The following is a 21,353-nucleotide window of genomic DNA, read 5'->3' on the forward strand; positions in this document are numbered from 1 at the left end:
TAAATCTAGCCCATTCATAGACACTAACTACCTTTGGCATCTATTCCTGATGGTATCTTCTGGCCGGGGGAGTTTTGTTCTGAACACTAACACGCAACGCTTGCGGTACGGTTTTGGAAACATCTTTCATATCAGTGAGAAATAATAACAAAAAAATGTCAAAAGTTAAATTACAACACACCTTTATAGGGTGTAGTGTTCCCGAACGGCGATATCTCCATTTTACAGCGTTTACGGAAATTGCTAATTACCTGTGCTAATTACCTATCTAACGTGCTTGAAGTGTAGGTTGTCGGCTGGAGGCACACAACCTGATGGATCTGTGCAAACCTGCTACAGTAAGTGTATATGTTTAATTTTTACAGATTTTTTGTTGATATGAAAGATAAGTTCCATATGTTTCAAAAAACAGATCGCAACCGATGATTATTGAAGTTTCTAAATGTAAAACCAGTGCTTAAAGCTGAGAATCCTTGGGATAAGGCAGAATGCCTTGTTTACTGTCTTGGGTTCTCGAGAACAATTGAATATCCTGTATGGAAATGTGCCATAAGGGTATGTGTTTTTTACATAGGCTTTTATTTTAACCAAAGACCATTTGGACAGAGAATAAATACATTATTGAATAATTACTGATATTTACCCACGGTCAAAATGTTTCTCATCACGGTGTGATGTATTTCTGTCACAGTGTGAGCCATTAACCCTCTCTGACTGAACTTTGTGTCCTGTGGTGTTTGATAAAGCTCGAGATAACGGGTTTAAAGCAATGCTAGGGCGCCATCTAGTGGTTAACACGAATACCACGTTTAAAATGCCCTTTATGTCCCTCGTGGCGTCCCGTAGTTAACCCTTTACTCTCTCGACTCCCCATATTGAACACACGTGTGGAAACAACAACAGCATGGCAAGCCAGGGACTCACTTACGATGGTTGTAATTTTTTCAGACAACGACTAGTGTTGTCAACTCTAAGTGGCAAAAGAGTCAAAATCAGAAACATACGATCTAAAGACGATAACCCAGGACTTAGAGGTAAGTGGCCTGCAAAACACCAATGTGGCTTCGCATTATTACATATGGCTAGCATTACCTAGCTAGCTGTTACTACGCAGTTAAAGTTCATCCATTCCAGCACGCCCAAGAGTAGACTAAATTGTTGCTTTTTGTCACAAATGCCATATAACTTAATCAACCAGCTAAGTTATTGGACAACATCTAATGCATGATAACAGTAGGACCATAGCTACATAACAATGAATATTCATGTGATCCTTTTTTGAGGGTTTTGTTAGTTAACATTAGCTAGGCAGCAGTCACTACCCAGCTAGCATTTGTGTTCAACCAAAGACTAACAGTCCTTTGGTTGAGCTCTATAGAAAATCATGCTTCTATAAACACACACCCTTAATTCTGCAAAATATCCCATAGCTGTTTGTAGACAGTCGAGTAAGTGCTGCATGTGCCTAATAAATAGATAAGGTTGTTATTGGGGTTGAGCACACTTTTATTGACATTATTTTGTGTATGTTCTAGATTTTGAAGCCAGCTTCATCCGGCTTCTGGACAAGATAACCAATGGGACCAGAATAGAAATCAACCAAACAGGTAAACCATGGGCAGATGGATACACAGACCCCAGTGTCTGTCGTGCTCACTACTGAATTCCAATGTCATTGGGTTTGTTTGTACTCTGCAGCCACCTAACTTTTGAATGCATGATGCATGCATATACACCAATCTGTCCTTGGCAGGACCTCAGTTTTACACACACTTCAGTCGTCGTCGTCACACACACACAGGTCTGCACATGTTTGAAGGGGCCGAAAACAGGTCATATTTTGTAAAATCCTGAGCCTGATTTTCTTTTCTGGTTGTAACATGAATGTTGCAGTTCAGCTCTTGAATGTTTTTTAATGTTTCCATATGTTTTGGAGACCGTGTCATTGATGTTGGAATGCAGCATTTGCGAGGCGTGATATGCACATGCTAGCGTGGGTGTAGCTGCATATGTTTACATGCTCCAAATGTCTGCTTTTGATGTTGTTCCTAGGCGTTTCTGCCTCCATTTTTCAACTCCTTAGACCCAGAGACCAGGCAGGCCAAACTGATATCCCTGTCCTGGGCCATGTTCATAATGGCACATCGTAGCAGGGCACACTGTAACAGAAAACAACAATCTGTGCTTCCATTGGACAACTGTATGTACTACCATCCAGTTTGAAAACATTCTTTCCACACTGAAAACAACCCTCTCCTCTCTGCCCTGTAGGTACGGTACTGTTCTACCAGCCGGGCCTGCTCTACGGTGGTGTGGTGGAACATGAGTGTAACACCCAGCGGTCTGTGGGTTACTACCTGGAAGCTCTACTCATGCTGGCTCCCTTCATGAAGAACCCTCTGAAGGCTGTGCTGAAGGGGGTCACCAATGACCCTACTGACCCCTCGGTTAGACCCATGTTCCCTTTCTTATATATACATGTGTAGCGGCTGGCTAAGGGGACAGTTAAAAAGATTTGTGGGGTGGGGGAGTGGTCCAAAATAGCAGAGGATTGACAAACGTATTTATTTTGGCTTTGTGTGGGTGTTTTTTAAATGTATTCATTGGGCACAGGGGAAGGTAATGTGTGTTTTCCCTGATTTACATTCACCTTTTTGTAAGTTTTACCATATTATTTCCTCCCCTCTAGCCACATTTCCTCATCTGCTTGCAGATCAAGGTGTTTTGGTACTTCCCTTATGCACTAGGCTTTTCCCTCGCGCTAACAATACCACCTGTCAATATCTTCTGACTGTCTATCCTGCTCTCTATCCACCATTCATGGTGACAACAGTGGTAGGTGGATAATTTGTCCAGAAGTGCAATAGGCTAATTAGCTTATGGCGGGTCATCATTCTCTCAAGTCGTCCTTTCCAGCAGCCCCCTTGGATCCCACTGCTGGATTGTTTCTGGTTCTCAGTAGGGTTGGTCCTGGTCAGTCCCTGGATGGAAGACCAGATGCTACTGGAAGTAGTGTTGGAGGGCCAGTAGGAGGCACCCTTCCTTCGGGTCAAAAAAAAAAACATATCCCAAATGCCCCAGGGCAGTGATTGGGGACATTACCCTGTGTAGGGTGCCGTCTTACGGATGGGGTGTTTACTTAATATGTGGTCACTAAATATCGCGTGGCACTTATCGTAAGATTAAGGGTGTTAACCTCAGTGTCCTGTCTAAATTCCCAATCTTTCCCTAATACTTTTTTTTTCATTTTCTTTTCACTACTACTACTCGCTGTTTATTATCTACGAATAGTCCCTTTACCCCTACCCACAGTACATGTACAAATGACCTTGACTAACCTGTACCCCCGCACATTGACTCAGTACCGGTACCCCCTGTATATAGCCTCCACATTGACTCAGTACCGGTACCCCCTGTATATAGCCTCCACATTGACTCAGTACCGGTACCCCCTGTATATAGCCTGCACATTGACTCTGTACCAGTACCCCCTGTATATAGCGTCCACATTGACTCAGTACCGGTACCCCCTGTATATAGCCTCCACATTGACTCTGTACCGGTACCCCCTGTATATAGCCTCCACATTGACTCTGTACCGGTACCCCCTGTATATAGCCTCCACACTGACTCTGTACCGGTACCCCCTGTATATAGCCTCCACATTGACTCTGTACCGGTACCCCCTGTATATAGCCTCCACACTGACTCTGTACCGGTACCCCCTGTATATAGCCTCCACACTGACTCTGTACCAGTACCCCCTGTATATAGCCTCCACACTGACTCTGTACCAGTACCCCCTGTATATAGCCTCCACATTGACTCTGTACCAGTACCCCCTGTATATAGCCTCCACATTGACTCAGTACCAGTACCCCCTGTATATAGCCTCCACACTGACTCTGTACCAGTACCCCCTGTATATAGCCTCCACACTGACTCTGTACCAGTACCCCCTCTATATAGCCTCCACATTGACTCTGTACCAGTACCCCCTCTATATAGCCTCCACATTGACTCAGTACCAGTACCCCCTGTATATAGCCTCCACATTGACTCTGTACCAGTACCCCCTCTATATAGCCTCCACATTGACTCAGTACCAGTACCCCCTGTATATAGCCTCCACATTGACTCAGTACCAGTACCCCCTGTATATAGCCTCCACATTGACTCTGTACCAGTACCCTCTGTATATAGCCTCCACATTGACTCTGTACCAGTACCCCCTGTATATAGCCTCCACATTGACTCTGTACCAGTACCCCCTGTATATAGCCTCCACATTGACTCTGTACCAGTACCCCCTGTATATAGCCTCCACATTGACTCTGTACCAGTACCCCCTGTATATAGCCTCCACATTGACTCTGTACCAGTACCCCCTGTATATAGCCTCCACACTGACTCTGTACCAGTACCCCCTGTATATAGCCTCCACATTGACTCTGTACCGGTACCCCCTGTATATAGCCTCCACATTGACTCTGTACCAATACCCCCTGTATATAGCCTCCACATTGACTCTGTACCAGTACCCCCTGTATATAGCCTCCACACTGACTCTGTACCAGTACCCCCTGTATATAGCCTCCACATTGACTCTGTACCAGTACCCCCTGTATATAGCCTCCACATTGACTCTGTACCAGTACCCCCTGTATATAGCCTCCACATTGACTCAGTACCAGTACCCCCTGTATATAGCCTCCACATTGACTCTGTACCAGTACCCCCTGTATATAGCCTCCACATTGACTCTGTACCGGTACCCCCTGTATATAGCCTCCACATTGACTCTGTACCGTAATACCCTGTATATAGCCTCCACATTGACTCTGTACCAGTACCCCCTGTATATAGCCTCCACATTGACTCTGTACCGGTACCCCCTGTATATAGCCTCCACATTGACTCTGTACCGGTACCCCCTGTATATAGCCTCCACATTGACTCTGTACCGGTACCCCCTGTATATAGCCTCCACATTGACTCTGTACCGGTACCCCCTGTATATAGCCTCCACATTGACTCTGTACCGGTACCCCCTCTATATAGCCTCCACATTGACTCAGTACCAGTACCCCCTGTATATAGCCTCCACATTGACTCTGTACCAGTACCCCCTGTATATAGCCTCCACATTGACTCAGTACCAGTACCCCCTGTATATAGCCTCCACATTGACTCTGTACCAGTACCCCCTGTATATAGCCTCCACATTGACTCTGTACCAGTACCCCCTGTATATAGCCTCCACATTGACTCAGTACCAGTACCCCCTGTATATAGCCTCCACACTGACTCTGTACCAGTACCCCCTGTATATAGCCTCCACACTGACTCTGTACCAGTACCCCCTCTATATAGCCTCCACATTGACTCTGTACCAGTACCCCCTGTATATAGCCTCCACATTGACTCTGTACCAGTACCCCCTGTATATAGCCTCCACATTGACTCTGTACCAGTACCCCCTGTATATAGCCTCCACATTGACTCTGTACCAGTACCCCCTGTATATAGCCTCCACATTGACTCTGTACCAGTACCCCCTGTATATAGCCTCCACATTGACTCTGTACCAGTACCCCCTGTATATAGCCTCCACATTGACTCAGTACCAGTACCCCCTGTATATAGCCTCCACATTGACTCTGTACCGGTACCCCCTGTATATAGCCTCCACATTGACTCTGTACCAGTACCCCCTGTATATAGCCTCCACATTGACTCTGTACCGGTACCCCCTGTATATAGCCTCCACATTGACTCTGTACCAGTACCCCCTGTATATAGCCTCCACATTGACTCTGTACCGGTACCCCCTGTATATAGCCTCCACATTGACTCAGCCTCGTTATTGTTACTTTTATTGCATTTAAAAAAAAACTCTAGTGTATTTTGTAAATATTTCTTTAACTTCGTTGTTGGTTAGGGGCTCGTAAGTCAGCATTTCACTGTACAGTCAACACCTGTTGGTTAGGGGCTCGTAAGTCAGCATTTCACTGTACAGTCAACACCTGTTGGTTAGGGGCTCGTAAGTCAGCATTTCACTGTACAGTCAACACCTGTTGGTTAGGGGCTCGTAAGTCAGCATTTCACTGTAAGGTCTACACCTGTTGGTTAGGGGCTCGTAAGTCAGCATTTCACTGTATGGTCTACACCTGTTGGTTAGGGGCTCGTAAGTCAGCATTTCACTGTATGGTCTACACCTGTTGGTTAGGGGCTCGTAAGTCAGCATTTCACTGTATGGTCTACACCTGTTGGTTAGGGGCTCGTAAGTCAGCATTTCACTGTATGGTCAACACCTGTTGGTTAAGGGCTCGTAAGTCAGCATTTCACTGTATGGTCAACACCTGTTGGTTAAGGGCTCGTAAGTCAGCATTTCACTGTACAGTCAACACCTGTTGGTTAGGGGCTCGTAAGTCAGCATTTCACTGTATGGTCTACACCTGTTGGTTAGGGGCTCGTAAGTCAGCATTTCACTGTATGGTCTACACCTGTTGGTTAGGGGCTCGTAAGTCAGCATTTCACTGTACTGTCAACACCTGTTGGTTAGGGGCTCGTAAGTCAGCATTTCACTGTACAGTCAACACCTGTTGGTTAGGGGCTCGTAAGTCAGCATTTCACTGTACAGTCAACACCTGTTGGTTAGGGGCTCGTAAGTCAGCATTTCACTGTACAGTCAACACCTGTTGGTTAGGAGCTCGTAAGTCAGCATTTCACTGTACAGTCAACACCTGTTGGTTAGGGGCTCGTAAGTCAGCATTTCACTGTACAGTCAACACCTGTTGGTTAGGGGCTCGTAAGTCAGCATTTCACTGTACAGTCAACACCTGTTGGTTAGGGGCTCGTAAGTCAGCATTTCACTGTACAGTCAACACCTGTTGGTTAGGGGCTCGTAAGTCAGCATTTCACTGTACAGTCAACACCTGTTGGTTAGGAGCTCGTAAGTCAGCATTTCACTGTACAGTCAACACCTGTTGGTTAGGGGCTCGTAAGTCAGCATTTCACTGTACAGTCAACACCTGTTGGTTAGGGGCTCGTAAGTCAGCATTTCACTGTACAGTCAACACCTGTTGGTTAGGGGCTCGTAAGTCAGCATTTCACTGTATGGTCTACACCTGTTGGTTAAGGGCTTGTAAGTCAGCATTTCACTGTATGGTCTACACCTGTTGGTTAGGGGCTCGTAAGTCAGCATTTCACTGTATGGTCTACACCTGTTGGTTAGGGGCTCGTAAGTCAGCATTTCACGGTAAGGTCTACATCTGTTGGTTAGGGGCTCGTAAGTCAGCATTTCACGGTATGGTCTACACCTGTTGGTTAGGGGCTCGTAAGTCAGCATTTCACGGTAAGGTCTACATCTGTTGTATTCGGCGCATGTGACAAATAACATTTGATTGGATTTGATACCTTCATGGCCACCTAATCATGCCCAGCTTCCAATTGGTTCATCCACCCCCCCCCCCCCCCCCCTTCTCTCCCCTGTAACTATTCCCTTGGTCATTGCTGTAAACAAGTGTTTTCTCAGTCAACGTATCTGGTAAAATATATAATAATGTGGCCACACTTTAAATGTGGCCTCTACCATCCGAGCATCTATTCCTCGCACTTCTATTCCTCGCACTTTCAATATAGACAAAATATTTAACATTTAAAGTGTATTACTTTATGTTTGGCATAAACACAACCAGTGACAATGTTTTAATCTGATTAGGCTACTTCAAAAGTCTCCTGTAGGTTGTCCAACATTTAATTCCAGCATCTGTGCACTGGTCATTTTGAGGAATGGAAAGAGACATTTTGTTACAAAGCACCAAAAAGTTGAATGACTTGCAGAGATTGTCAAGCCTTCTAAACTGGGTACAAGATGGGGAGGGATGAATTTTCTGTTTGTCAAGGTTTTAAGTAGCTATGGTTTTAGGGCTGTGACAATACCAGTATCGCAATATGTTTTTCATGACAAAAAAATGAAAACATGAAGCAGATCAAATGCTTTGGTCTCTAAAAACCTACTTTATGTAAAATATTGTGTTCTATAGTTTGGGAAATAATACATGTGAGACTGGATGACAAGATAATGTTTGTTTCCAACATTAGGGTAGTTTTCCTAAAGAAGTTAAATCCGCTATGTGTTTTGTTTCCTTGCCACGATATTAATGAGTATCGCCATACTGCTACGTTTCCATTTACTTGTCCAGTAGAGTTTTTTTTGTTGTTGTAGACATTTAGAAAGTTCGCATAGAAAATAGATGCAACAATTGCCTGCTAGGTTGCATTTCCATTTAACTATCTTGAAAAACCGCTGGACATAATGACGTCGCACTTTAAACTTAATGTCGAGTCAAAATGTAGGGCTTGAAGTGTTTCCATGACCTGTTTGGGCATATAGGCTGCCGCCAATTTCTTAATGCACAGTTGCCCTAAACGCCTATCTTGTTTCATACCTCGAGTAGCCTGTGAAAGCCAGCATGGATAGAATGCAATAATTGACTAATATTCAAATAATTCTCATGTGCCAATGTATCGCCACGGTCCATGCCATGGTGAAACTTGCACTCCTTTAGATCTGAAATGATTGGATGGTGAAACTTGCCGGCGTTTTGGGCATCTTAAAAGTCAGGTTGGGACAATCCATGTCCTGTAAAGAAGCCTGGTTTTTATAGTTGGGAAGGGGGGGGGGGAATGATTTTGCAAGCAGTAGGCATTTAGAATTACTGGTGGAGCTAATAGTTACACGATGACATCGCGTGCCCTGCGTACCTTCAAACTTATTCTGAAATCATCATTTATTCGAAACACCTTGTCGCTATAATGTTAGCCAAAAGAAAGATCCGCCCCTGTCGAACGAATTCAAATGTTGTCAATCTTTAGAAAATGTCTCATCTGCTGTTTCCATTTTATACTACCGTTCAAAAGTTTGGGGTCTCTTAGAAATGCCCTTGTTTTGAAACAAAAACCATTTTTGTCCATTATAACATTATCAAATGGATCAGGAATACAGTGTACTTAAATGACTATTGTAGCTGGAGACAGCTTTTACATTTTTTTAATGGAATATCTACATAGGTGTACAGAGGCCCATTTATCAGCAACCATCACTCCTATGTTCCAATGGCACGTTGTGTTAGCTAATCCAAGTTTATCGTTTTAGAAGGCTAATTGATCATTAGAAAACCCTTTTGCAATTATGTTAGCACAGCTGAAAACTGTTGTGCTAGTTAAAGAAGCAATGAAACTGGCTTTCTTTAGACTAGTTGAGTATCAGGAGTATCGGCATTTGTGGGTTCGATAACAGGCTCAAAATGACCAGAAACAAAGAACTTAGCGAGTTTCTGCCGTGCACTTTGAACATGTTAGAATAACTGTCCACGTTGACTTTTCCTCTGCCAACAAGACGAGTAACGAACAGCGAAATCACTAGCCTGTCAATCTGCTATAGTCAAACTTTAAGCTACCTGTGATATTGGTCAGCTTGTCGCTGAAGTAATAGCCTATTCCCAACAGACGGACAGTCGTGGGACAATGGATCCCAAATTCATATAACCAGTAGGCAGGCGTAGGTTACATAAAAATGCAACGGATCAGAACGTCTGATACAACGGATCAGAACGTTTAGCATAAAATGTTGATAAACTATTATTTCTTCACATAAGGGCAGCAATGCGCACAAGGCAGTAGGCTATGCGTGAATGTTCCATAATGCAATTAGCGGGGAAACACTGTTGTCAAACTACGCATGTGAGCGGTTTCATGTGACAGAGATGAAAATATCCGGTTTGACATTTAGAAAGAGGAGAGCTACTTTGATGCAAGTAAGACATGCGTCTAATGTATTAAAACATTCAGGTTTCAAACCACTAAGTATATGTTTTCCAGTTCATTGCAAAGTGGTGTGTGACGCGCTGATGAAGCCTTCCTTCCACGTCCGTTTGATGCAGCGTTCAAAAGAATACACCGAAGTCGGAGAGTTCAGAGTTCAAGACAACTGGGGAGGGGGAAACGAGCTCCGACTGGGGACGAATCGCTTTGAACCGTCATCCAACTCAGGCCTCTTTCTAGAGGTCTGACTTTTTGACCTGAAGATCACTGACTTCATGATTTGACCTAGTATTTTTCAGAGTTCCCAGTTGTCATGAAAAGCACCACAAGATGCATCAAAATGTAAAAAATAGGATTTCCCCTAGCTGATCATTGTCTGCAGCCAGCTTTGGTCGTAAAATAATGCAACAGTTAGGGAGAGTGAGCTTGTCCGTGGTGGTCGGCGATCCTTCAACCTTTTTGACTGTGCCACAAGTTAATTCAATGGGGGGAGGCATTGTTTTTGTTTGTAAAACAGAGTTGGAAAAGTGGCGGAATTGTCCTTTAAATTGTTATAATGCAGGGGGTTGTGATTTCCACTCGGTCACACATGCTGAATGGAGACGTGCTCGTAAACATTGTATCAGTGGAAAACCAAACCTCTTCTCTCGCCCTTCCAGGTTGACCAACTCAAGTATACGTCCATTCCTGTGATGAAGAGGTTTGGGATTGATGGAGAGGGGCTGGAACTGAAGGTAAAGGCTTTTAGAGCACATTCCTAGCATTACTGTGTATGGGTTTACCTGTCTTCATATGACATACAGTATAACTGCTATCTTTGTCTGGGACTCTTCGTTGGTATGTGGTGGAATGTGTTATTGGTATGTTTTATAGCATTTTTTTTGTGTGTGACTTTTTTTGCAACTTGCCAGGCTTTTGGAAGAATTGATTCTGAATGATTTTACCTGGTTAAATAAATAAAGACGATTGTGTTTCCTGTGTCCAGGTAGTGAAAAGGGGGATGGCTCCAGGTGGGGGAGGTGAGGTACTGTTTACGTGTCCCGTTCGCAAGACTCTCCGTCCCATCCAACTGTCAGAGCCTGGCAAGATCAAGCGGATCAGAGGAATAGCGTATCTTTTTCAGTCTCTTAATTAAATGTTTTGAATCTTTTGTCCTTTCTCTTATGGTGTTGTCGAGAGTCTTGACACCAGCAAAATGTATGGAAGTTAGGTCTTTTTGTCTTTGTTTACGTACTTGTATTTTTCTGTCATTGCCACCTTGCTTTACCTGGCTCATATAACACAACTTTATTGATCCGTTATATGGAGACAACAGAAATTGTTACACACCTTGACATTGATCGTACAGATACTCTGTTAGAGTCTCTCCACAGATGGCCAACAGAATAGTGGACTCTGCCAGAAGCATACTGAATAAATTCATTCCTGATATCTACATCTACACAGACCACATGAAGGGGGACAAGTCTGGAAAGTAAGTAATCTCCCAGCCTGTGTCATATTCATTCGTCCATAGCGTAGGAAAAGAAAGGTAAACCCTCTCCGTTTCAGTCAACCGTGGTCTTTCTCTGGTGCTGTGACTTTGGCCACTAGATGGGGCTATAGTTAAGAAACGCTGGAAGATTTACTTTTCAAGAAAGGAGGCGGCAAACTACTCAACTAGGGATGTTAATCGGCTAGCTGCCAAAAATACATTTGACCGGTCATGCTTATTGGTCTATAGGTTAATTTGCATAGTTTAGTGGAATGAAATTGAACCGTGTGTATTTTTGTTAGTTCGTCTAGTATCTTATTTATCACATGCACACCAGACGGTGGAAATTCAGTGGAATAATATCACCTGTCGAACAGCGAGAGGCAGCCGATTGCTGCTGGCGTGAGACGTGTTCTTATAAGCCCAGTCATTGCGCAACAATTCAAAATGCATGTTAAAAGTAGTTTTGATGGCGTTGATGAAAAGGAGGATCCCAGCTTTCTATTGATACCTTTTATTTTATTTCTCAACTCCTAATTGAAGCCCGTCCTGCATTCGAATGCCTAGGCAATACGTTTGGCTATCGGCATGTTATCTGCCACCGTGCAATTAGAGGCCGTGTGCATTTTCAAAACATATACTTCACTGTTTGAAACCTGGAAGTTTTACTTCAAATTATGAGACGATGTCTTACCCGCTTCAAAGTAGCCTAGCCAAAATCCGACCATAGAAACATGGAGGCAATTATTTTATAAGGACTTCCTCCATATGCCATTGAAAACAGGATTTCTCTCCCGTTCTATTGGTTTCAATATCAACTTTCTTTCGCTGTCCAGAAGCCGAAGGCACAATCCTAGTAATATTATCAACCCATCCACCGCATCGTTCGATTCACCCTCTATGTTCCTAACGGAGCTTTTCATCTCTCACATGTGGAACCACTCGCATCAGGTGTGCTGTTTAGAACTGTGTTTTCCAGTGAATTGCATTTTGGCAAATGTTTTACATTGCCTGCATCATTAGTAGTTGTTAAATAATATACACTACATGACCAAAAGTATGTGGACACCTGCTCATTCCAAAATCATGGGCATTAATATTGAGTTGGTCCCCCCCCCCCCTTGCTGCTTTAACAGCCTCCACTCTTCTGGGAAGTCTTCCACTCGATGTTGAAAGATTGCTGCAGGGACTTGCTTTCATTCAGCATAGGCGAGGTTGGGCACTGATGTTGGGCAACTATTCCTGGCTCGCAGTCGGCATTCCAATTTATCCCAAAGGTGTTCGAGGGGGTTGAGGTGAAGACAATGTCATTGTATGCTGTAGCGTTAAGATTTCCCTTCACTGGAACTAAGGGTCCTAGCCCGAACCATGTCAAATCAGCCCCAGACCATTTATTCCTCATCCACCAAACTTTACAGTTGGCAGTATGCATTGGTGCAAGGCAGCGTTCTCCTGGCATACATCAAACCCAGATTCATCCGTCAGATGTTGAAGCGCGATTAATCACTCCAGAGAATGTGTTTCCATTGAATGCTGTAACAATACATAATAAAATGATTAAAGTCCCATGATGGTAGTGACTGCCCAGTACTGCTTATCACTTATTAACCATTTATTCACATTACTTTACTGAAATGTTTTTGTTGTGTATATTTCATTTGTTTTAGGCCTATTTGATGTCTTGGAACAAAATAGCAAAGTCCTCATCTCTATAGAGCTGCTGACTATGCTGTCTGACAACCACTATTTTAGTAGTTCTTAGCGTAAATAAGGCATACGTTTATGACTGCTGAATACCAACTATCGATCTGAGATCATGTATTTTCGGGTAGAGGCACCTCACGAAACAACTGCTCTCTCCCTCGCGATTGTGCATTTTTCTGGCCCTTCTCTCAGACCAGCAGGTTCGGATTATGGTCATATATTATGGATTATGGTCATTGTAGTTAATTACCACATTTTCTGCGCTAAACTAGGTAGAAAATTGTAGGATCTGATTAATCTAGAGAAACTGCGCATGGCGCGCAGAAAAAGATGGAACGAAATGGAATTACGATAATGGAACAGATGTCGGGTCAGTTCGTTTTAAAAATGGAAAAATCACAGAAATGTTGGTTAATCGCTCAGCGCTAATGGTCGCACTAACAAAAGTGGTTCTAGTCCACTTCAAGGTTCAAGGGTACTGTTTCGAGTAGCAAATAGTAGCTAGCGTTTGACTTAGTGACGCATACACGCATTGATAAGGTTGTTTTCCCCAGAAAACCGTTCAATCACGGCCAATTTCTCTCCCTCAGGTCTCCGGGCTTCGGCCTGACCTTGGTGGCTGAGACCCTGAACGGGACGTTCCTTAGTGCAGAGCAGGTGTCCACCCCCCAGGGGCAGGGAGACCCTGTGCTGCCTGAGGACCTGGGAAGAAACTGTGCCAAGCTACTGCTGGAGGAGATCTACAGGGTGGGTGACACACACACACACACCATCAATCGAAACCCAAGCCAAAAGGTGTGGTGCACTTTAAAATAAAATGTTTTTATTTTTTAAAGACATGTTTTAGTAATTTAGCCGACGCTCTTATCCTGAGCTACTTAGAGTAGTGAATACACCCTTTTTTTTTGTACTGGTCCCACCCGGGAATCGAACCCGCAACCCTGGTGTTGCAAGCGCCATGCTCTACCAGCTGAGCCACTCAGGACTCCTGTCAAACGTTTTAAATCGACTTGTAGCCCTCAAGTCAAGTTGAAGCTCTTGTTGACTTTAGATGTACTATTTAACCTTTTATTTAACCATAAGGTCCCATGGAGATCAGAAGACCTTTTTCCCCAAGGGACACCTGGACTATCATGTCTAACTGTCATTACAGCGGTTGAGTACATACCGGACATTAAGTGTCTGGACTTGTTAATTCACACATTCAAATCACCATCTGTTTTAAGGCTAAATGTTTGCTATTCTCAGTGTGCGGTATTTACCCTCAGTGACGCAAACAGACTAACGGTCATTACAGCTGCTGAGTACATACCAGACATACCAGACACGTTTACTCTCACAGAGCGAGTGAGACATCTGTCTCTCAGATAGAGTTCAGACTCAGCTCATCGTTACAGGGAATGTGGGTAAACAGGCAGGACACTGTTTGTTTACATGTTGTGATTGAGTCAAGCCCTCAACTGTGTTACAGAGACGTATGTGTCTGACAGACCCTAATGTGCTGTGGACATCTGGGCCCGTATTTGCGAAGCGTCTCAGAGTAGCAGTGCTCATCTTGGATCAGGTTCCCCCTCTAAATCATTATGATTTAAAAGACTAAACTGATCCTAGAGCAACACTCCTTCAAGACGCTTTGTGAAAATGAGCCTTGACTTGTATGAGATTACCCGTGCCTGGTCAGTTTTCACGCACGAGTCAGAGACACAAAAAATCTGTTGTCTGTTATGTCGGTCTGTCTATAAAGTGACTGTACCAATCTAGACAACATTCTACTGCAGTGCTTTATGTAGCGAGAGTGATTTTATAGTTGATAGTTTCATGAATAAATATGTTCCACGTCTTTAACCAGCGCAATTCTAGAAGTGTTAATGTTGGGTAAGTGGTTAAGGCGATGGATTATAAATTGAGGTTAACGCTATGTCATTGTGAATGTTATCTATAAGTGGTAATATGATAACGATGTGATTCAAAACTCTCCTCACGTCTTTGAGAATGTACAACTCCCCCAAAGAAAAATACACTTTATCAAGAACAAGCAGCGGAGTCTGACTTCACTTTTCTCCTCCTGACTCACACTGGTCACCCCCTTTCATAAGAGCATGTGAATCCAGTTAGCCAGAAGAATTTGATTTGTTTTGAATGGTGAATATTGTTGCTCACTTCTCTACTAAGCTAGGCCCGTGGAGAGCGACTGCTTCAATCTCCTCATTGGCCAAGAGGAGGGAAGGGTAAGACTAGGAGATAGACGAGTCACTGGTGTCTCCTGGGAATGGTTGTTTGAAGCATATAAGGGTGGTTGAGTTTCTTTTGGAGGACATGCGATGCACACCTGTGTTTGTTCAGTGGCTAATCAGTAGTGCTGGCAGGCAGGCAGGCTGGCTGGCAGGCAGCGTAGTGGTCGTAGTAAACGGGAGATATGTTTTGGAGCGCCTGGTGAGATGAGGGACAAGGAGAGCGGCTGTAAGTAGTGGTCTTTTAATATTTGAATAGTTATTCCTCCCTTTTAGAGTTGAAATCAATACAATGCATTTGGCAAATTGTTAAATATGAAATGAAGTAAACTTGAACCTCTTGTTTTTAGATAATTTGATAGTATTCGTCCAGTAACTCACCCATATGTTACCTTAATGTCAGAATGTCTTCAGCCTTTCTGTGTGGTTCAGAGGCAGGCTACGCCTACGCATCTTAGACAGTGGATTGTAGCACTCCCTTTCCCTTCTTCAAAATATTAGGCAAAATCATTCAAGGTATTTTTCTGGACCTAGGTTACTATAATTCAATTTGACCATTTCTTTTCCATCAGTTGATGAGATGCCAAATACACTGGGGTCTGAAATTATTGACATCGTTGATAAAGACGAGCAAAATGACAAAAATAAATAATACAAATGCCCGAATTATATTGTATGCTTTAAAAAAAGGGAAATATATATTTTATACAATTGCTCTGAGAAATGTTGTTCAAGTAATTTAAAAAACCTCAAAGGTATGGACAAAAATTGACATGGCTGTTTTCAATCACCTCGCGAAGATAATGAGGCCTTTTCTTCCCAATTACAATCTTGTCTCATCGCTGCGACTCCAACGGGCTCGGGAGATTTGAAGGTTGAGTCATGCGTCCTCCGAAACATGACTCGCCAAACCGCGCTCTTTAACACCCACTCGCTTAACCCGGAAGTCAGCCGCACCAATGTGTCGGAGGAAACACCGTTCAACTGACGACCAAAGTCAGCCTGCAGGCGCCTGGGCCCGCCACAAGTAGTCGATAGAGCGCAAAAAAAATAATAATGACATGGAATTGTAAGAAAATCGTGTCTTCTAAATGAACTAGTGTAGCCCACAGCCATATGGCGTAGCCAGATCAGGGCCTAACAGAAGAACAGAGTATGCTATTCTGTTCTTCTGAAATATACATTTTCTTCACGTTGTGTTTCTTTTAGACTTGTCTAAGATAAATTATGGATTTATTGTGATTGTGTAGGCTATATTAAATGGATTTATTAGACGTTTTAGAATGTGGAAGCCAGGAGATGCTAAACGTGTTTAGGTTAATTAACATTCAATTACCGCGAGACCGGCAGTTATTTGCTTGACAATCACCGGCTGACAAAATGTAATGACCACCACAGCCCTACCCATGATGCAATGTTACTGTTTTAAATGGTAGGTCCAGCCTTATATGATTTAAACATTTTATTTTATGTCCTTATTCTGCTACATTTTTCATCAGGGGTCAGGACATATCTTTCCTAGACGGATCATCGGGTCAGACTGACTGTCTGGAGATTACAAACAGTGAATTGTTTGGATTCCCAGTAGTATCATGGAACACATAATGACTGGAGACAATGTTGCCTTAGTTATTTGAAAAACCGATTTAAGTGATTGAATCATATTCATGCTGATGATCAGATGTTGGGCATAAAGAAGGCCACTGACACTGCATGCTCAACATAGCACGGGATTCACAGCCAGACTAGTCTCTGTCTAACCTCTGTGCTCTTCAGTAAATCTAAGATGTTGGGTTGGGCAACTCTTTTATTTTTTCTAGGGTTGGGCAGCTCTGCTGTGTGCCCTGCAAGACTTTTACCGTGCGGCACCAATCAAGTTCAAACCCTCTGTCACCTCATGTCGTCACCATCGACGATGGCTGTCAATTATCGTCGATAGACAATGCTATCGCCCAACCGTACTAAAATGTCATATGTCGAGAAGCTACAAGGGGATTGACAGAGATGATTGGACTGTAACCTTGTCTGAGTACTGAGTACACTTCAGTATTAGAGTTTGTGTATTTGTTGTCTCTACCATGTTAAGATTGTTCATGTTCCAAGTTGGGTTATGTCAATTCTTTTTGAATAATAGAATGATCCGTCTAATCTGCTTTTTTTTTTGTTATCTTCTAAGTAAGGCCGTGATGCCACATTGAGCTTTTTGGGACCTCTCCCCTTGTGACTTCGGTGTGTTATGTTGTTGTTTCTGACGCACTGACACCCCCCCCACTCTGCGCTCTCTCTTTCAGGGCGGCTGCATCGACTCAGCCAATCAAAGCCTGGCTCTCGTGTACATGACCTTGGGTCAACAAGATGTATCTAAAGTGCTGCTCGGCCACCTCTCTCCATACACGTAAGTACATTTTTTTACAGTAAGCTGTTTGGCAGGACCTGCGATCCACAGTTCTCTCCTATAGCTGGAATTTAACTGGCTGTGGTCAAACAAAAAGGGACTAACCTGACAGTGGAAAGCAAACAAGTTATTTACAATAGTTGTTGTCATTTACGGTAAACTTTTGGCCACATTTTTGTTGACGATTCTTTTGTTTGACGATTTGTGCAAAACATTTAGGGTGAATGTTCTTCTACGAACTTCAAAATAATGTTTTATTGATACATCTGTTTTAATGTTGTATTTAATTATTTTATGAGAACATTTTGAGAAATGAAATCCAGTCCATTAATATCCTACAGATGCGGTCGAGAATATTGGCACCCTTGCACTTTAGAATGGAGCAACATTTTCTGATTTCTCTTTTCAAAACTGGTTGAATGGCTATTTTTTTTACCCTGTAGGCACCTGCAACTTACCACAGGTGAGAAATTACACAGTAAACAAGAAATTTCCTCCAACCAAATTAATTAGTGTTAGAATGAGTTTGTTTGGATCTAAATATATATATATAAACCAAATGCACGTGAACACAGTTTTACATTTCAATATATTTTAGAAGAAATAGTGAATCGTACGAGGGTGACTTTATTTGACTGCATCTGTAATAGAGAAAGTTAAGACTAAGCCATAAAGGTAAATAACTGGTATCCTTCTGTCTAACATTGGTACATGTGTGTTGACATTTGTACATGTTTGTTATTGTGTGTTTCGATCCCCTGATAGCATGGCAGTGATAATGTGGCTGTCGGGGACAACGGGTTCATCACTCCTTCTCACGCAGGGTTTTTACCGGGCACATTCGCCCACGGTTGGCTCCATGTCAACTACAATTCAGACAATATTTTTCCGTTTAGAAATGTCAATCATCGCTTTCAAACCGGTTTTCGAAACATATGCTGATATGCACGTGATCAAAATCAAATCAAATGTTATGTCACATGCGCCGAATACAACAGGTGTGGACTTTACAGTGAAATGCTTACTTACAAGCCCTTAACCAACAATGCAGTTTTAAGAAAATACCTTAAAAAGTATGAGATAAGAATAACAAATGATTAAAGAGCAGCAGTAAATAACAATAGCAAGGCTATACACGGGGTGCTGGTACAGAGTCAATGTGCGGGGCCACCGGTGTTGAGGTAATATGTACATTTAGGTAGTTATTAAAGTGACTTTGCATAGATAATAACAGAGTAGCATCAGCATAGGAGGGGGGGGGGGACAATGCAAATAGTCTGGGTAGCCATTTGATTAGATGTTCAGGAGTCTTATGGCTTGGGGGTAGAAGCCTCTTGGACCTAGATTTGTCGCTCCGGTACCGCTTGGCGTGCGGTAGCAGAGAGAACAGACTATGACTAGGGTGGCTGGAGTCTTTGACCATTTTTAGGGCTTTCCTCTGACACTGCCTGGTATAGAGGTTCTGGATGGCAGGAAGCTTGGCCCCTGGGCCGTACGCACTACCCTTCCCTATCAGCAAGAAGGAATCATTCAAATAAAAAAAGATACAGTTTTGCACCTTCATTTGACGAAATACACTTCCTCCCCAGTTACGCGTACACACACACGTGTTCAGAGCAAGCTCGATAGCAAATCCCCAAAAAAATCTATGGCAAAAATGAAAATGTGAAGCAGACTAAATTCTTTGGTCCTTTAAAAACCTGCTGTATGTAAAACAGTGTGCTATAGCTTGGAAAATATTGACAGCATAATGATGTTTGCTTCCAACATTTTAGGGCTGTTTTCCTAAAGAAGCTTTGTGTTTTGTTTCATTGCCGCAATACTGGTCTCGGCCCTAACCCTAAAAAGGTGTGTAGTAAAATGATTTCTCTCTGATATGAGTGCCGCAGCAGTCTTAGGCACTGCATCTCAGTGCAAGAGGCGTCACTACAGTCCCTGGTTCGAATCCAGGCTGTATCACATCCGTCCGTGATTGGGAGTCCTATAGGGCGGGGTGCACAATTGGCCCAGTGTCGTCCGGGGTAGGCTGTCATTGTAAATATGATTTGTTCTTAACTGACTTGCATAGTTAAATAAAGGTTCAATAAAAAATGAAAGATGCGTTATGTTTCCAAAACCGTATCGCAAGCGATGCATTTTAACATTCAGAACGAGCATCAGGGATCTTTTTTATTTTTTTAAATGTAAAACTCCCCCGAACAGAAGATGCTATTGTCAATATGAATGGGTTCCAGTCCTCTCAGAGTATGAACTATGAACTGTCCATTTTCAGTTATCATGGTACCGGTGCTGTGTCCCTGTCAAGTACAGTACTATGATAACTGAAGATTGGCAGTGCCATCTCAATGGTTCTCTGATCACCTTCTGAGGCAGCTAGGCAGGACTACAGCTCTGTGCTTTCTTTTTCTGAGTGTGGATCGTCCAATTTTGGATTCTGAGTTCTCAGTATTGATGTTCTACAGTATGTTTGGACGGTCCATCCATTTCCTGTTTTGTGTGTGTATATGTTGTTGTGTATGGGTGATCATAAAGACCTTTGAGCTGCTGTTTGGTGTTTTTGAAGGCATTCCAAAGCACACACTGTCCTCGGTCAGTGCTTGTCCCTGGTCATTTACTCTGACATCACACACCGGGTCAGGGGTAGGGTTGCAACATTTCGGGAATGTTTTGTTCCAGAATTCCAGAAATCCTGGTTGGAGGATTCCCAAAATTAGGAGGGAATAATCTGGAATCCTCCAACAGGGATTTCAGGAAAAGAAGGGAATTTATTAAAAGTTCCTGGAATTCTGCCACCCTTGTCAGGGGTCACAGTGCTTCTCAGTATTCCAGTGTTTGATGTTCCCTCTGGCCTTTACAGCCTTTTTCTAGGATGCTCTGGTGTTTTGTATTTGACTCTGTTGTAAAAATAACAAATAATCTCCCTGAGGTTAGCCTGTCTTGTGTTGTATTGCTGTATTTGAGTAGCCCAACCCACCTAAACTCTCGCTCCCCTCTCAGGATTGAGTTCCTCAGACACATGAGAGACTTCTTCCAGATGATGTTCAAGATCGAGACTCAAAAACCAGCGGAGGATGAGAGGAAAGGAGGAGACAAAGTACTGATGACCTGTGTTGGAGCCGGCTATACCAACATCAGCAAATCAATCAAATAAAGACTGTACAGTATTTTTCTACCTGTGTCGTTCTTGAATTGCGGTGCTGTTTGGATAAATTTATTTTTTTCTAGATTGTTATTTAAATGTATTTGGGCACGTTGTAAATCAACTGTCAGCTTAATGATTTTAAATCATTTTTGCCATTTGGATAACATTGTGCAGTAGTAGTAGTAACACCAATAAGACATGTTATGTTGAGGATATTTGTAAATGCTCAAATCCAAGGTCACGATTAACCCTTAAATGATGCGATCAATAATGTTGCTCACAATGTTATTTCCCATCATTTAAATTGACTAACACCAAGTGAGTTTTTGGATTTAAACTCACCAAATTATCAAATGGTATCCTCAAATTGATGATGTAATAAAAGGGTTTCTTTAATAGGCTCCTCCCCTGAGAAATTTGCAACTGGTGGGAATACTCAAGGAACTTATCTTAGAATTTCAAGGCAGTAACCCCAATTACATATTACTAAGGGACAGACATTGTACAATAAGTATTTTAATAGTCTTATTGTTCAAGACAATATATTAAATACATTTGTTCACTTTCTTTCAAAATAAT

At 42.8% G+C, this 21,353-nt stretch overlaps 1 protein-coding gene across 1 annotated transcript; it reads left to right on the plus strand.

The window, feature by feature from the left end:
• The first annotated feature begins 847 nt into the window (after window positions 1-847).
• rcl1 (RNA terminal phosphate cyclase-like 1) lies at window positions 848-20,802 on the plus strand. The gene is made up of 9 exons (XM_020470080.2): window positions 848-1,034; window positions 1,536-1,607; window positions 2,272-2,447; window positions 10,488-10,562; window positions 10,814-10,938; window positions 11,177-11,302; window positions 13,597-13,753; window positions 17,529-17,632; window positions 20,630-20,802. Exons 1-9 carry the CDS (start codon window positions 905-907, stop codon window positions 20,781-20,783), a joined length of 1,119 nt encoding a protein of 372 aa, XP_020325669.1. The 5' UTR covers window positions 848-904; the 3' UTR covers window positions 20,784-20,802.
• The last annotated feature ends 551 nt before the right edge of the window (window positions 20,803-21,353 follow it).

Source organism: Oncorhynchus kisutch, linkage group LG23, assembly GCF_002021735.2.
Source record: "Oncorhynchus kisutch isolate 150728-3 linkage group LG23, Okis_V2, whole genome shotgun sequence".
Taxonomy (NCBI): Eukaryota; Metazoa; Chordata; class Actinopteri; order Salmoniformes; family Salmonidae; genus Oncorhynchus; species Oncorhynchus kisutch.

Excerpts from the sequence above, each read along its gene's own strand:
- rcl1 (XM_020470080.2), top strand. The coding sequence starts at position 905 with ATGGCAAGCCAGGGACTCACTTACGATGGTTGTAATTTTTTCAGACAA. Across the intron at positions 1,035-1,535 it reads CGATAACCCAGGACTTAGAG|ATTTTGAAGCCAGCTTCATC; the intron begins GTAAGTGGCCTG and ends TGTATGTTCTAG. Across the intron at positions 2,448-10,487 it reads ATGACCCTACTGACCCCTCG|GTTGACCAACTCAAGTATAC; the intron begins GTTAGACCCATG and ends TCGCCCTTCCAG.